Source organism: Coregonus lavaretus (genome assembly GCF_964263955.1).
Source record: "Coregonus lavaretus genome assembly, chromosome: 8".
Taxonomy (NCBI): Eukaryota; Metazoa; Chordata; class Actinopteri; order Salmoniformes; family Salmonidae; genus Coregonus; species Coregonus lavaretus.
The window spans coordinates 17617560-17636023 of NC_139995.1; the positions used below are offsets into that span (position 1 = coordinate 17617560).

Genomic DNA, 18464 nt, shown 5'->3' on the forward strand with positions numbered 1-18464 from the left:
TTATAAGAGTCTTTGTTATATAGTTACCTTATTTGTTTAATGGACCAGTGAAGTTAGTTATTGTCGCTCTGTGAACCTTGGAGTCGGTATAGCTTGAAAATGTAAATAGAAATAGGATATGGCGCATCGGCGTGATATATTTGAGAAATTAGGGGTCCACCCTTTTACGCGCGCTTTTCATTAGGCTGAATTGGCCTTGTTGATATTCAGGGAAAATGTCTCATTCACTGAGGTATAATAATTACTCAATTATTTTCCCTTGTATGAACCACTCTCCACAGTTCCTATATGGTTAGACAGACACATCAAAACGGGTTAAATTGGCAAAACGGAGTGACCTAATTATTATGTATATTCTTTAGGCTGACTGTTTTCATGAGGCCTACGTGGCAGGTAAGACATTTTCTGATAAGAAAGGACGTCAAAATGATTAAGCCACATATTTGGCAAATGCTCAAATACACTCTTACATTTTCAATAGGCTACTGTTCAAAACTGACCGACCGTTGTTCGTCTCCAATACTTTTGCTTTGTTCAGAGCGCATCTCTCTCGTATACATTCACCGTCCGACCCCCGCCCCTCTTCAACATTTAGATGAAAGGGTTTAGGATTTTGGGTGACGCTTTGAATCACGTGTTCATAGGAAATAGGCTACCCTCCGTATAATTTTGGCTGCGTCGTCCAGCCGCCGACCACAGTTGTTTTCTGTCCATACAGTGTGCGAGGAGAGGTAATGTAGCCTACCTTGCTGTGTTCACTGACAGACGGGTTCACGCCAGTTCACCGGGATCATCTGAGGCGAGGACCCACCCCCTCCTCCCAAAACGCAACGAACGGAGCTAATCTAATATAATTCATTTCTATATTAATGTCGGATTCCTTTTTACCCCGGACCATCTATCAAGGTAATGCCACCTTTCCTTGTACAATAGAATAACTCGTATTATTTGAGTTATAATCCCAGATTGTTTGCTCCAATTTTGGCTATTGAATTTTATCTGGCGCTGTAGTCTAGGCAGTTTATATGAAGTCGCCAATATATAAAATGGCGACAGTAGGTGGGGGTGCGAGTTAGGATTTGGGGGAATATGTTTAATTCTTCAGAATGAGTTGAAGATAGTCGCAAGTAAGAAGAGAGCCAATGTTTGCCAACAGGCTACCGGAGTGAACGAGTTAACTTGCCAGTTTGTTACAGTTTCAAGAATGTAGCCTACAACGTGTACTTGCCCTCTCGCACGTTACAATGTGACGTTTCTGATTAATTTATATTGCACAACGCTTGACTATTCCCGTATCCACGTTTTAAGGACTTTTTATGTAACGAATACATAATCTTATTGGATATGATGACTGGTAGCCTAATTTGGACGACCCAGACGTCCAGCTGGATATTCTACAAAACATTTCTTCCTTTTTAATCAATTAATTTTATGGCGACATTAATCCTTCCTTTCAATTCTTCAGTAATGTGTCAATGTTTCATTGACCACATTATTGGTTATATGTGTTGCACAATTGTTTTCATTTCCCTCAGTCCTCGATACCGACTTGCTGATGCTTAGAGCTTAGCAATCAACTGCATTTTGGGAGCTGTCATCTTTTGATCTGTCTTTTTTCATGTGTGTCAAACTGTCAGAATATTGCACACTGTAAGGTCTTACTCACGACTACCATCTCTCTAAAACGGACAGGACTCTAGCCAATGAAGTGACCCTGTATAATCAATGCGTTTTCTATTAGCTGGCCAACATGCCTGTGACACTGCAGGCATTCAGCATGGATCCCAGTGCTGACTAATATTACCTCATCCACTGCTCTATGTGTGCCTGATGTTCATACACATTATATAGGACCATAAGATGGTATCCTACCTCTTGAATGAGCAGCACAAAATATTCATCCTGAAACTATCGGTTTAAATATTCAACCATCTAATCAGGGGACATTTGTGAGTGATTCATGCACATGCAATGAGCCAGATGCATCATGCCCATTGGAACTGAAGAAGCATGTCATGCTACCAGGGTATATGAAATGTAATGTAAAGTTATTAAACTAGAATAATTATGCAGACACCTAATTTTACCGTTAGTGCCCCCTCAAAATTCATAGATGCATGACGTACATAAAATAGGATTATTCCCTTGCTCCAATGCTTGGCAGACGTCTCTCATTAATGACTAATACAAAGCTAGACACGCTAGCTCCCACAGCCTGGCCCCTCTGGGCTAGCTAGTTTCAGCCTGGTCCAGTGTGTGTATGTGTAGAGGGTTGCACTCTTCTAGGAGGGTACACTGGGGGAATGTCAATTCCCTTTGTGGATCCCTGGGAACGTTTTTCCATCTCCCCTTCTCGGAACTGTTCTAATGAGGCCAGGCATATTGCCTTTTATCCTGATTCCCTGCAATTAGGGACAGCTCACAGTTTTGGCTATGGCCATAACAGAGAGTGTTTGTATACACAGACACAGTGTAATGGGCAGAGAGTGCCCACCCCACTCTACAAAAAACGTCCTCGGATGCCACTCCTTAGTTACTGTACAAATATACCGCTTTGAGGATTATTATGTTCTGATGTCTATCGACTCAAATCAAATAATATTTTCATGTCCGTGGCCTAGGTTTCACTGTGCTGTATAGCCATTGCCAGAGCACACTCAAACAGGTCATATGGCACGATTTGAAGTTTTAGCTGAAATCGAGTGTATAACATTCCTCAAGTTCAGAGAGGAAAACAGCTATCTAATGCCAACCAGATCTATTTCCCAGCAGTTCTGTACAAACAACCATATTCATGATAACAGCATACTTCCCCCTCCTCACAAAAATAGTCCCATAAGCATACTACTTAGAGAGCTTTGTTTTGTTAGTCTGAAAGTCTATACCACTCTGTATGGGTTCACTCTTATTCTCTCCTTTTCATCGTATGGTATCGCTTTTGTCTTAGGAGTATCGAGGTACAAAGCGATCAAAAGCCTCCTTGAGACAGCACGTTTGCTCAGTTCCAACCAAAATAAACTTCTCTGCACAAAAACTGGGGGCTAGAGAGGAGCGAGCCCCTGCTACTTTCTCTGTCCCGTGCAAGAAAGGTTTGGTCAGCAGGAGCTGGCATTTGCCAAACTCTGGCAGTTACAAGAGGCTGTGATGTCAGCCATTTTAGGTTGGACAGGACAATGCGCAATACGCCGCCATTTTTCTTCCTTTTTCTTTTTAAGTTGCCAAATCAATGGCCTGGAGTCCAAGATACAGAACTGAAGGAGATGTATTCATCAAAAACGCAGAAGTAGTCTCCCGTGACTCAGGATTTTTTCACACATCTTTGGTCCTTCATTCAGCCAGGCCATTGATGAAGGCTCTAGTGAACAATATAAGATTGCGATGGATGACATGAAAATGTATTTGAACAGAACGAGATGCTTTGGCAGTAGCCCTAACCCTTTGCAATGTATATAGCCCTCGTTTGTCTTTTATTAGATGGTGCCACAAACACTTAATCAGAAGTGTGGACTGTGCAGTTGAGCAGGTATTTCGGTATTGTCATTGTGGGAAGGTGTCTTTACCACTGACCCCACCCCAATGGTCTGGAACAGCTAAGCCAAGGCTGGCCTTTTCAAAGATGGCACTGCAGGAGGATTAACATTGTCCTTTGCCTGCCATATAAGGTTGTCGTGTGTGTGTGTGTGTGTGTGTGTGTGCACATGTCTGTCTGGATGCGTGGTGGGTGTAGACGATTGACTCCTCTGTGTGGGGTGTGGTGGGCAAGGAGAAGAGAGGGGTTGCCATGACAATGTTAACACATGAGTGGCATCGCCGACTGGTCTCTCAGTGGACCGGCTGCAGTCACGGATGTAAAAGGGGGAGGGGGGGGGGGGGGGGTTGACGTCTGACAACACCTGCGTCTCAGCAGACATTCACACATTCACACTTACACATATACTGGTACACACAGAAATACATAGCACACACACACCCTGAAGACACAGTCAGATAGAGATTTACAGGCATACAAACAGGAACATACTGAAGACATCCCACTGTATTAACACTAGGTTAACCACTCACATCCCACTGTATTAACATTTACATGACATTTACGTCATTTAGCAGACGCTCTTATCCAGAGCGACTTACAAATTAACACTAGGTTAACCACTCACATCCCACTGTATTAACACTAGGTTAACCACTCACATCCCACTGTATTAACACTAGGTTAACCACTCACATCCCACTGTATTAACACTAGGTTAACCACTCACATCCCACTGTATTAACACTAGGTTAACCACTCACATCCCACTGTATTAACACTAGGTTAACCACTCACATCCCACTGTATTAACACTAGGTTAACCACTCACATCCCACTGTATTAACACTAGGTTAACCACTCACATTCCACTGTATTAACACTAGGTTAACCACTCACATCCCACTGTATTAACACTAGGTTAACCACTCACATCCCACTGTATTAACACTAGGTTAACCACTCACATCCCACTGTATTAACACTAGGTTAACCACTCACATCCTTGGATAAAGGTGTGTTTTTCATTACAGTACATGTCAGTGGAGCTTACAACTCTAATTAATGTGGAGTTTATGAATACAAACACTAATCCATTACATAGCTATACACTTAAATTATTATGTGCCCACTAAATTCCAGCCATTCAGTCAATAACACATTACTAGACACAGAAAGCATAATAGACACAGGAGACATCCAGACATGCAGGAAATGGAATAATGGCAAGTCGACGGTCAGTCTTCTGAATAAGGCTCCCAGGCCTGGATCACGTTTCTCTTATAAATGAGGTGGCATTGTTCTCAACGTCTTCCCTGTTCAGGGCAGTAATTGCTATCCGTCTCTGACTTATATTTGGGTTTCCAGCTGATCCACTCACATGACTTGAACCTATTTAATGGACATTTGGCAGAAGATGTACTCATAAACAGATTTTTCCTATCGTTTAGACGTGTCTGTCCAGGAGTTGTTCTGTCTGTCCCACACCCACTTATGCCAGGAGCTGTTTCTGTTGATCTTCAACTCAAAACCAGCAACGCAGGCTTTCAAGACAGCTGTGGATCACTGACATATGGAAAACAAATGTCATAAAACAGCCAAGATCTCCTCAGCCCTTGTGTGACTGCAGCATCACAGACTGTTTACTGGCAGTTGAGTTAAAATGTATAAATATTTCTGAACGCTTTGGTGTAAAACAATGTAGAAGATGATGTGTACTTCATTGCTTTCTCTGTCATCTTCACCCATGGCCTCCTCTTACCCCAGCTGTCTGCGTCTGCTCTCCCTATGTCATTCCTTCTTCTCTGTCCTCTTACTCCTCAGTCATGTGACCAGCAACATGGCATTGCAAATACCAATCTCTATTTGTAAATGTCAACTGTAGGTGACTCAACAATCTACATGTGCCTGTGGGCTATTTTATTGAAGGTGTACCACTTTACGCCCCTTCCTTCAGTGTTTTATTCTTATAAGCCAAATATTAAATAGTTACTTGAAATGAAATCATTCCGACTGAGTTGAGCACACAAGGTAATATGAGGACTTTGCTTATGAAGAGTGATCTGAGAGCTTGTCTTAGAGCTCTGTTACTTTGCCTCAGTTCAGATCAGTACTCCCCAGGTCTATGGAGATTAAACTCTTTTCATCTCAGCCATAGAGCCAGTGCCAGTCTCGGGACATACGACACACCGGGAGACAGTTCCCGTCTGAGTCGTCTACTTCAGCGCTGAAACACGAGGCCCCTCTTTTCAGAGTGCACCATTCAATGGCTCCCTGTCTGGGAAGCCCTAGTCTTGTGTCTGATTGCACATCTCGCTCGTTAGATAATGCACCCCATTCTTTTGATAGGTGCCCTGGTTCTTTATGTACCCTTGCTCAACTTTATGCCTGTCTTGGGTTTGACATGCATGGAATTTGATGTTTTAGGGGGAGAGGTACCAGGGCAACAGCACTGTGTTATTTCTCAGCACAGTACTCGGGACACATAAAATAACTTCAACCTGTTAGTGCTCAGGTTACATTATTTTCCATCACATGGTATTTTTTAAATGGCATGGGCTTTGTATCATCGTGATGAAGACAGATAAAATACATTTTACATGCACATTTTGTGAGCCACATTTTTTGCCATCTCCTTGATGCATTAGTATTTCAATATGTGTATGGTGATTGAAGAGCTCTGAGAAACCAGGAAACAAAGTTTGAGCCACATTTGTAAAAAATGATCAGTTAGGATGTGACAGTAATGATTTATAGTTCTACATTACTATTAACTGCATAACTGGTAACTAACTAGTAAATCAGCTGCCTTTCCCCTGTCCACACAATACTAAAACCATACCTTCACATTTTATTAGATGAGAAGACCAGACTCTCTTGCATGAGAGCTGTAACCTACATCTCAATGGAATGCACTCACTAAACCCACTGTCCTCATCAGGGGTTAACTGAGTGCCGTCGGAAAGTATCATGACCTCTCCTCTGGCTAAACATACAGCAAATGCCCACGTCTGGATGCAGCAAACTGGGATTACTGCATAAGATGCTGGTGACCTAGTTTTTTGGTGTTTTGTTTTTAGTCGGAAGGGAGCCGTCATTAGAAATAAAAGAGGCAGTTACAAAAAGGACATCACGGCCCGTCTGGGATCAGCATGTACTGTGGGCAGTCATTTGGGATTTTTAATTCCGGAACAGGTTCATCTTTTATTTACAAACCAGCAGGCCATGTGAATGCATACACATGGCTCCATTCAGTTTCACTGGCTGAAGACATATAGGCTTTTCAGGAGTACGGCCCTGTTCAAGAGAATAATGTCCTGACTCTTAAGAATTTGGCTATAGACATTTCAAGAATGTAATAGTGTGCTCATTCTGCATACTGCGCAGTGGGCTATATTGACACTCCTTGTAATAAATAATTTTAAGTACTGAGAAGGACACTGAGATATGGACTGAAGACGAAGATGATGATGAATGTCTGCCAAAGAGAGACATGTCTCAGCTATCTGACATCTCTGTGAGAACTAGATAAGATCAACAGCAGTTTAACACCACGTCACAGATCAACAAATTCACAGCAAGAGAGATGGAGGGAGAGAGAGAGAATATGTGTGGGGAGGGTAGCGTTTAATGAGAGGGCAGCGAGTAAGAGAAGCAGATTCGTGGCCTCACTTCATATTCTATGTTGTTGTACTAAGAATGTTGTTATATACAGTTGAAGACAGAAGTTTACATACACCTTAGCCAAATACATTTAAACTCAGTTTTTCACAATTCCTGACATTTAATCCTAGTAAAAATTCCCTGTCTTAGGTCAGTTAGGATCACCACTTTATTTTAAGAATGTGAAATGTCAGAATAATAGTAGAGAGAATTACTTATTTCAGCTTTTATTTCTTTCATCACATTCCCAGTGGGTCAGAAGTTTACATAAACTCAATTAGTATTTGGTAGCATGGCCTTTAAATTGTTTCTTAGGTCAAACGTTTCGGGTAGCCTTCCACAAGCTTCCCACGATTAGTTTGGTGAATTTTGGCCCATTCCTCCTGACAGAGCTGGTGTAACTGAGTCAGGTTTGTAGGCCTCCTTGCTCGCACACGCTTTTTCAGTTCTGCCCACACATTTTCTATAGGATTGAGGTCAGGGCTTTGTGATGGCCACTCCAATACCTTGACTTTGTTGTAATACCTGAACTTTGGAAGTATGCTTGGGGTCATTGTCCATTTGGAAGACCCATTTGCGACCAAGCTTTAACTTCCTGCCTGATGTCTTGAGATGTTGCTTGAATATATCCACATAATTTTCCTTCCTCATGATGCCATCTATTTTGTGAAGTGCACCAGTCCCTCCTGCAGCAAAGCACCCCCACAGCATGATGCTGCCACCCCCGTGCTTCACGGTTGGGATGGTGTTCTTTGGCTTGCAACAACCCCCTTTTTCCTCCAAACATAACAATGGTCATTATGGCCAAACAGTTCTATTTTTGTTTCATCAGACCAGAGGACATTTCTCCAAAAAGTACGATCTTTGTCCCCATGTGCAGTTGCAAACCATAGTCTGGCTTTTCTATGGCGGTTTTGGAGTAGTGGCTTCTTCCTTGCTGAGCGGCCTTTCAGGTTATTATAGGACTCGTTTTACTGTGGATATAGATACTTTTGTACCTGTTTCCTCCAGCATCTTCACAAGGTCCTTTGCTGTTGTTCTGGGATTGATTTGCACTTTCCGCACCAAAGTACGTCCATCTCTAGGAGACATAACGCGTCTCCTTCCTGAGCGGTATGACGGCTGCGTGGTCCCATGGTGTTTATACTTGCGTACTATTTTTTGTACAGATGAACATGGTACCTTCAGGCGTTTGGAAATTGCTCCCAAGGATGAATCAGACTTGTGGAGGTCTAAAACATTTTTTCTGAGGTCTTGGCCCTTTTTCTTTTGATTTTCCCATGATGTCAAGCAAAGAGGCACTGAGTTTGAAGGTACATCCACAGGTACACCTCCAATTGACTCAAATGATATCAATTAGCCTATCAGAAGCTTCTAAAGCCATGACATCATTTTCTGGAATTTTCCAAGCTGTTTAAAGGCACAGTCAACTTAGTGTAACTTCTGACCCACTGGAATTGTGATACAGTGAATTATAAGTTAAATCATCTGTCTGTAAACAATTGTTGGAAAAATTACTTGTGTCATGCACAAAGTAGATGTCCTTACCGACTTGCCAAAACTATAGTTTGTTAACAAGAAATTTGTGGAGTGGTTGAAAAACGAGTTTTAATGACTCCAACCTAAGTGTATGTAAACTTCCGACTTCAACTGTATATATTTAGCTACATAACTGTAAAAACAGAATAAGCAGAAAACTGACCAGAGTTGACCTTTGTCCTGAAAAGGCTTCAATGTTAGCGTTGGGGGGAGTGGGCGTGGCTAATGGCGCAGTCTTAAACCGTCCTCTTGGCCGCAGAGACAGCATTTTGCTGTCTTAAAGCTAATTTCCTTCAATCCTACACATTTTGCCTAGTTTCGTGCAATCCTACACATTTTGTAATGGGGCTTAGAGAAAAAAAATTACAATTTCGAAGCTAATTTCCTGCAATTCTACACATTTTGATATGGCTTATGCGGTGTTCTTATGCTATCTGAGTGACTCGAACATTATAACAGTTTTAGATTCTCTGTCTAGTTTTTCTTTTGGTGATTGTTAGTTCTCAAAGATTATCTTATTTAAAAATACTTTTTTACATACTTTATATCTGGTTTACACTGAAAACGTTTTACCATCCCGAAAATTATTTTCAAAATTATATATATATTTTTTAATAATATATTTTTGAGTGGTGGCAACGATTTAGTAGCTAAATGAATATAACGAACACTGGTGTGTGTGCGCATGCATATGTGAAATGTGAAGCAATTGTGAGGAACCTCCAAGCGGGAGTGTGTTACAGTACAAAGGGGGTATATTTACAGAGGGTGGATGTGTGTGTATATTCATGGATGTGTGTGTTTACCAAACGTCATCATAAATATAGGGTGACAAATAGTTGGAGGCCCTTTGATGCAGTCTGTCGATTGATTGCTTAACATAATGTTGCATGTGTCGTCAACATCATTGTTGAGAGCACATCGGGTAAGCACTGGTGTCACTAGATAGCTCCCAAAAGTTGTTACACCACAATGTAAAGTGGCTCTTATCCAAGGTTGGCAGAAGAGTGAGACACATGACAATGTAAAAATAACTAATGTGACTGGGAGTTTTCCTGATTGTGTGTGGATGCATTCGTATTAGGAATTATTTACCTTATCACAAAAATTTTCTGTTTTCTCTCCCATAGGTTCCCATTGAGCTGCTAAAACAGCCCACTGTGGTGTGAGAGGAGTCCCAGAAGCTGAGGATAAACATGAAGCAACACTGTGATGTCATCGCGGCTGGCCCATGACACTTAAACTCTATCAGCCCTCTCCACAAACCACTCGCCCTCCGTTACCATACCGGACAACCAGTCAGTCACCCATCATCTACACACCGCTACAATACAATGGCCAGCAAGAGGAAGTCAACAGTGCCATGCATGATCCCATCCAAAAGCAAACACATGCGTGAGGAGATCATACTTGGCTGCCTCCCTGAGCTCCTACCCACAATCCCAGAGGACAGCATCCTCAGCATATCTGGAGAAGATGGACATCATTTTTACCATGATTCCTCCAGACCTGAAGGGGGTGACAGATGGCAGAAAGGGGGCACCTACAGCTGCCCACCTTGCTGCTTTGAGTCCAGAGATCTGAACTACTTTTTGGACCACCTGCACAACTGCCACATAGACTTTAGGGCCCTGCCCAGTTTCTACTGCCTGAACTGTGGTGTGTCAGTGGTCAGGTTTGAGGCCCTGGCACTGCACAACTCTAAAGCCCACCCTGGGGTGTCGGGGGGCTCTGTCACTGCGTCCCTGCATGTCAAGAAGAGCGATGGGGCGACTACCGTGGAGCAGAGCCTGTTCACAACAAATGGGGAGGACTCTAACGATCCTGCAATCTCCTTCACTAAAACACCTATAGTGAGGATGATGAAGGCCAAGGGACAGCACAAGAAGATTGTAGTCTCCCACACAGTGGAGCTGCGGAGGATAGACACTGGGAAGGAGATGGAGCGGACAGACCCCACCATGTTGACGAATGTGCCTAAGCTACAGAATGGGTCTCTCAGTGGGACCGGTGGCCCTGCTATGTTGAGGAAACCTGTCACTCATGTGATAACAACAACAGTGCCCAATCAAGCCTATCACCAGCACAGCCCTCCCACCTTCTCATTCTCCTCCTCATCCTCCGATTCCAGCAGAAACCTCCCAAAGGTGATGATTCCCCTGAGCAGCATCCCCACCTATGATGCTGCCATGGACACCAGCAGTTTTCTCAAGACTTCCTTTGGCAAGTTCCCCTACCCGACCAAAGCTGAGCTTTGCTACCTGACCGTGGTCTCTGATTGGCCAGAGGAGCTGATCAAACTCTGGTTTACCGCCCATAGACTCAAACAGGGGATCAGCTGGTCCCCTGAGGAGATAGAGGAGGCCAGGAGGAAGATGTTCAACACGGTCTTCCAAGGAACAGCACCCCCAAAACAGCCTCCCAAGCAACGGCACAACAATCATGTCCATGCCCAACCTGCTCCAGTGGGCTCCAGCCACCAGGCTGCCAGGGTGGCCCATGACAGTGTAGTGAGAAGGCATACTGGAGTCATAGCCACTTCGGCTAGCATTTCAGCCGCTGGTCACCCGGTCACCACTAGGGTCTCTTATGCTGCCCCAACCATGATCCCCCCGAAATATCAGACAGTAGTCAGTAGAACAACACAGGTAGTGGCCAGGAACACTATCCCCACTACTGTGCCCAGCCTGGAGTCTGACAAGAGTGTTGCGCTGAGGTTGGGTTTGGTGGGAAACAACAGTTGTGTCATTAGCACCAGCAGCAGAAGCAGCAGTAGCAGTAGTAGTTGCAGTAGTAGCAGCAGCATCAGCAGTTACTCCTCCATTAGTAGTGACGGCGGAGACCATGGCACTAGGAAACCAATCAACAACAGCAGTTCCAGCAACAGCATCGTCAGTTGCTCCTCCAACATTGGCAATAATAATGATTGTCTCACTAACAGCCATGACAAACCAAACAATCAAAGCAGCAGACATATTAGCATACCGTCTGTCTTGGAAGGCTTCAGCAGCATCAGCAACAAAAGTAAAGTGATCATGAGTAATACCAGCAAATCTAACGTTATCACCTATGACATTCATAGCAACGGCAACACAGCTAACCAGGATCATTACCCATCAACAAAGGGTGATGATGACAGTAACAACAACAATATCCACAAGTCCAACAACGGCAGTATTAGCAGTGGCTACACCAGCACTAGCAATAATGATAATGTCAACAACCTGAACCATGCCAGCAAAGCCCAAAACGAAAACACCAGCACAAGTGCCATTACCAAAAGCAGCAGTAGCAGCAGCAGCATATCTATCATAGAGGATGGCAAATGCACCAAGGAGGTTCCTATGAAATCTATGTCAGTCCTGCGGCAGCTTATCAAGGAGGAAGACCATTTTAGGGATGACAGGACCTGCCCTGAACTAAAAGTAGACCCCATAAAGATCAACCTGCAGAGGTTCATGGTGAGCGATCCAGCTGCAAAACCTGGTTCAGAGGCCTTCCCTCCAGAGCTCAAGTCTGAGACACATGTCTCAGACCCATCACACCCGTCTTTCTCTGCACCCTGGGGCAAGAAAAACCCCCGGCAGGTGCACCTTCTGAGGCAGGCATTCACCAGCACACGCTGGCCCAGCAGCCAGCAGTACGAGGAGCTGAGTATCATGACAGGCCTGCCCAAGCCAGAGGTGGTCCGCTGGTTCAGCGACAGCCGCTACATCCACAAGAACAGCCAGCTGAAATGGCTGGAGGGCTACCAGTGCCTACCAGCAGAGGGAGAGGAAGGAAAGGGCCACAGAGACCACAACACAGGGGCACTGATTGATCCCCAGGAGGTTCATAGGAAACTGGTGGAGCAGGAGGTGAACAAGCAGCTTGATGGAGGACCTGAGGGGCTGAGCTCAGGGCAGCAGGGATTCTGGTGGGGTGCAGACACACAGAGGCCGCTGTTGAGTCCAGCAGGGCCAGAGGAGACTGGGGAGAAAGAAAGAGCTGTGGAGACAGGGAAGGCCGAAGGACTACACGGTCACTGGGCAGAGAGGGAGGATGACCACCAGCAGCCAATTACCAGCCAGACCTTTGGGGAGCAGCAGACAGAGCCCAGGTGAGTTCTATCAGTTACCGTTGTCTGATGAAAAGGACTGAATCTGTAATCACCTCATCTACCCAAGGCCCGCTCATTCGGCTGGATTAGGCCGCTGCCTATGGTGGCAGATTGAAGAGTGCGGGATTTGAGCTAAACTGACCAAGACGCACCTCCAACAACACATAAAACCTCACATAATTCTGCCCAAAAACAATGACAGTTTCTCTCAACCAGTGTAATATGGGCTTTTTAGGTGAGCGCTGATGCCACCCTGTGATAAGCAGTGCCCACTTTGTCAAAAAATATTTTGCGTGTCCATTCCCAGCGCGCCTCTCCAGGGTGCTGTTGGAGAGACGCATCGCTGCCGCTCTCCACCAACGTTCTGTAAAAAAAAACATCTAACATAAATCATGTAGCAGATATAGTATATGGTAGAAAGAATATGTGGCCATTTCTGTAGCCTACAGGCTAGAGATAAAGTGTATGACAATGTAATGAGGTTTCTCCGATCAAATAGCCTAACCTAAATGGCACCCAATCAAATACAAAATGTGCTGACATGTTAAGAAACAATATATCCTAAAAACAGGACAGGTCAAAGTAAAATGGACAATATGGAATGGATAATCAGGCTACTCACAACTGCTTTCCGGGAGTTTCACCCCGTGGGCTAAATTGTCATGATCAGTGGTTTCAAGTCTGTATCTGTACATTATTGACGCGCTGATCATAGCGAAAAATTACATTGCAAATCGGCACAGGATATCTCCTGATAAAGTTGGGTAGCTGATATTCAGAGCTTAAATAGACAAATGTATTAGTCACAGGAATCGGGACTAATAAAGCCAATGCAACGGCCTGTTTTATGTATTTTCAACGTCTGATTTTCAACCTGATTTCAACATCCGGAAAATACAGTGGGGAGAACAAGTATTTGATACACTGCCGATTTTGCAGGTTTTCCTACTTACAAAGCATGTAGAGGTCTGTAATTTTTTATCATAGGTACACTTCAACTGTGAGAGACGGAATCTAAAACAAAAATCCAGAAAATCACATTGTATGATTTTTAAGTAATTAATTTGCATTTTATTGCAAGACATAAGTATTTGATCACCTACCAACCAGTAAGAATTCCGGCTCTCACAGACCTGTTAGTTTTTCTTTAAGAAGCACTCCTGTTCTCCACTCATTACCTGTATTAACTGCACCTGTTTGAACTCGTTACCTGTATAAAAGACACCTGTCCACACACTCAATCAAACAGACTCCAACCTCTCCACAATGGCCAAGACCAGAGAGCTGTGTAAGGGCATCAGGGATACAATTGTAGACCTGCACAAGGCTGGGATGGGCTACAGGACAATAGGCAAGCAGCTTGGTGAGAAGGCAACAACTGTTGGCGCAATTATTAGAAAATGGAAGAAGTTCAAGATGACGGTCAATCACCCTCGGTCTGGGGCTCCATGCAAGATCTCACCTCGTGGGGCATCAATGATCATGAGGAAGGTGAGGGGTCAGCCCAGAACTACACGGCAGGACCTGGTCAATGACCTGAAGAGAGCTGGGACCACAGTCTCAAAGAAAACCATTAGTAACACACTACGCCATCATGGATTAAAATCCTGCAGCGCACGCAAGGTCCCCCTGCTCAAGCCAGCGCATGTCCAGGCCCGTCTGAAGTTTGCCAATGACCATCTGGATGATCCAGAGGAGGAATGGGAGAAGGCCATGTGGTCTGATGAGACAAAAATAGAGCTTTTTGGTCTAAACTCCACTTGCCGTGTTTGGAGGAAGAAGAAGGATGAGTACAACCCCAAGAACACCATCCCAACCGTGAAGCATGGAGGTGGAAACATCATTCTTTGGGGATGCTTTTCTGCAAAGGGGAAAGGACGACTGCACCGTATTGAGGGGAGGATGGATGGGGCCATGTATTGCGAGATCTTGGCCAACAACCTCCTTCCCTCAGTAAAAGCATTGAAGATGGGTCGTGGCTGAGTCTTCCAGCATGACAACGACCCGAAACACACAGCCAGGGCAACTATGGAGTGGCTCCGTAAGAAGCATCTCAAGGTCCTGGAGTGGCCTAGCCAGTCTCCAGACCTGAGCCAATAGAACATCTTTGGAGGGAGCTGAAAGTCCGTATTGCCCAGCGACAGCCCCGAAACCTGAAGGATCTGGAGAAGGTCTGTATGGAGGAGTGGGCCAAAATCCCTGCTGCAGTGTGTGCAAACCTGGTCAAGACCTACAGGAAATGTATGTTCTCTGTAATTGCAAACAAAGGTTTCTGTACCAAATATTAAGTTCTGCTTTTCTGATGTATCAAATACTTATGTCATGCAATAAAATGCAAATTAATTACTTAAAAATCATACAATGTGATTTTCTGGATTTTTGTTTTAGATTCCGTCTCTCACAGTTGAAGTGTACCTATGATTAAAATTACAGACCTCTACATGCTTTGTAAGTAGGAAAACCTGCAAAATCGGCAGTGTGTCAAATACTTGTTCTCCCCACTGTACGTATTTTAGACGTCTTTTCAATGTCATTTTGCTTACTGGGACTATTCTAGTTTTGCTGGTGGCAATATTTATGTCTCGGCTGCATATACCTTCATGGAATTTGATGATGAAGATAATTCTTCTAACGTTATCATTGCTCCTTGGCCATCACAGAATGTCAAAACTATACTGTTGATTTCTACAGTAGCTATATATTGCTCTGATATTGGATATGATTTATTTATGGCTTTGTAAACTGTAAAATTGAAGTTAAAGAAAAAATGTCAGTTATGTGTCTTTAGTTGTTACTGTGTTATGTCTGATGAATAAATAAATTAACCAGGGGAGGGAGTGTGGGTATTCATGCAGAGTGGCTTGTTCAGACAATCAAAGGTCTGTGTTTTAAGAAGCTATTTTTAGAAGAGTTGGAGTCTGGGCCATTGAATTATAGATTAAGAGAGAGTGCTAATATATGTGAATAAATCATGTCTACTGTCTTTTGTGAGTTGGCTGTTACAGAGGTTAGTCTCTGATTTCCTTGTATATTTTAACAGTGCTCATTCTAAAAATACATAATATAACATTTATTGTAATTTCATCAGAACAATATTAAACTAATGCGAGTCCTGTGTGCGTGTGTGTGTGTGTGTGTGTGTGTGTGTGTTTTCAGGGATCGTCTGATAATAGAGCTGCTTGAAGTGTGACGGCGTGACCCAAACCTACTGGGGGTAAAGGATGGGTTGGCTGGCTGGCTTTACATATGGCCATGGTCTGGTGTGTTCATTATGACAGCAGATGTGATTGTAGCTGGACCATTGGACTGTAACTGTGAATACCCCCATATCCCCCCTCCTCTTCATCACTTCCTGCCACCCTCTAAAGAACTTCTCACCTTTTGAGTCCTGTGATGTTCAAGCCTTTCTTCATTCTTCTTTGTGGTCGTGTGGGGAATGGGATGGTGCACATAGAGGGTGGTAAGCCGGATGAGACAGAGAGAAGACTAACACTGACTGGACAACTGACTTGAATGAAGGAAGATGGGATAATGAGATAATGTTTAGGGAAAGGGAGATGAATATGATTGAAACTGCACTAAAGAGGGTTTTTGTTGACTGGACAAAGTGAGCAGTGTCTAGGAGATGTTATTGTTGGCGTTGATATTTGTTCCTTTTCTTTAGCAACCAGTACTTCAGCACTGCCTTGAATTGTACTTTTCTCCGTTAATTGGTTTTTCAATTTTACTTCTTCTATAGTCACTGTAAGTCCAGAAGTAATTGAGCCTCTAGTTTTATTTACTTCTGTATAAATGTTGGTGATCACTCAACAGGTCAGCTACACCAGTGTTTCCCAAACTCGGTCCTCGGGACCCCAAGGGGTGCACATTTTGGTTTTTGCCCGAACACTACACAGCTGATTCAAATAATCAAAGCTTGATGATTAGTTGATTATTTGAATCAGCTGTGTAGTGCTAGGGCAAAAACCAAAATGTGTACCCCTTGGGGTCCCGAGGACCGAGTTTGGGAAACCCTGAGCTACACGCAAGAGACAATACAATGCACTAGCAGATAGGAATGCTAAAACCACACTGCCCCAGAATAAAGATATTGACAGAGCTCTGTCAAAATCAATACTGCCCTGGCTGAATCTGCAAACCCAATCATAAGAGAAGCCTGTCACGCGAACGTTGCCTTACTCAGTCTGTCCCATGCATTGATATGACCGGTCTGCCCATCACCTATAGCTTTCCAGCTACTGTGATGTTGAGATCAGAACAAGGTTCCAGTGCATTAAAGTTACTACTGTGCTGGTTTATATCTGTGAATAAAAAAAATATGCTGCTTCTGTATTCTTGTAAAAGCTTAACATTCAGCTGTAATAATATGAAATATACTGGCAAATGCTATAAAATAAATGTCAATTTGATCAAATGCCTTGGAGGACTCAGAGGTAGATCTTGTGCTAGCTAGAGAGCCAAATGAGGAGATCTTTTAACTCTTCTGAATTTTTCATATTAACAAACATAGTCACTACATGCATCTCTGATAAGCTGCTAAATAGCTAAGAACGGTGCTATACCATCCAAAGTGAAATTGGAGGTGATCTCCTACCAGCAGTGTATGCACTTGTGTTGAATGTTACCATTTTATTTTGGTTTGAAAAATAAAGATGAAAATAAATCTGGACTTACGGTGTTATGATCACTTTAACTTTTATGAAATAGTTTGATCATAAAGCACTGTTGTATCATCCTTTCTACACTTCTGAATCTTTCCAGAATAAATATTCACTGAGGAAGACGGTTTACTTGTTTTTACTGGCACATGAAATGCTATCACACCTGTAGAATGGTTATAGAACATGACATGTTTGTAGCGACACCGTGTTTATAAGCACGGATATCGACTGCCACTCGAGCATGCAGGGCTACGGGCCAGAAGGTTGAGGGTTCGAGCCGCACTCCCTGCCTGTTTCATTACACTGGTGTCAGAAGTGGGATTGAATTAAAGATATCATTGAATATTTGTAGTAGCGTATTAATTAATCTAGATCAATTGTGTTGAAGTAAGAATTGGCGAACGTGCAGAATTGGCAGGTTTTCCTTTTAAACAGTGTCATCTACTGGTAGAGGACAGTTGATACACTTTCTCAAAGTTAAAAACTATATGCCAACGCCCTACAAGAAAAATCAATTGGTGTTAGAAACTGAGCTCTTGCTTCGATGGCAGATTTGTCTATTATCATTCTTTCCAGCGTACTGTATTGGCAAGTTGTAATCAGAGCCACACGTACAAAAATGCTTGTGTATGTCTATGTCAATATGAACTGCTTGATCTAATGATAATCACTAGCTACTCTTGATATGGCATTTCACCTGTCCTTTGAAAGATGTTCCATTCTCAAGGCTAGGGATATGAAAGAATGCATAATAGTGCTTTTAAAGATTGACACATTTAGATACCTTTATCTTATAACACAATCCTTATATCTGCAGATGTTTGCCTTACTGGTGACATTTATTGAATAATTAAAAAGAACAGTATGCATCATAGAATGGCCACAAAGGATTTACAAATTCATTATCAGTCCAGTCAGCCACAGTTACTGCTCATGTTGAATAGATCCCTGCTAGGAAGCAATCTCTCAAGCA

The 18464-nt window shown here is 43.3% G+C and overlaps 1 protein-coding gene across 1 annotated transcript; it reads left to right on the forward strand.

Annotated features, from left to right (window-relative positions):
• The first annotated feature begins 718 nt into the window (after positions 1 to 718).
• On the forward strand, positions 719 to 16708 carry LOC311134373 (zinc fingers and homeoboxes protein 3-like). The gene is made up of 3 exons (XM_084168030.1): positions 719 to 906; positions 9862 to 12830; positions 15987 to 16708. The coding sequence occupies exons 2-3, from the start codon at positions 10066 to 10068 to the stop codon at positions 16018 to 16020; spliced, it is 2799 nt and encodes a 932-aa protein (XP_084024156.1). The 5' UTR covers positions 719 to 906; positions 9862 to 10065; the 3' UTR covers positions 16021 to 16708.
• The last annotated feature ends 1756 nt before the right edge of the window (positions 16709 to 18464 follow it).

Coding starts and splice junctions, on each gene's coding strand:
- LOC311134373 (XM_084168030.1), top strand. CDS start 10,066: ATGGCCAGCAAGAGGAAGTCAACAGTGCCATGCATGATCCCATCCAAA. Junction 12,831..15,986: donor GAGCAGCAGACAGAGCCCAG/GTGAGTTCTATC, acceptor GTGTGTTTTCAG/GGATCGTCTGATAATAGAGC.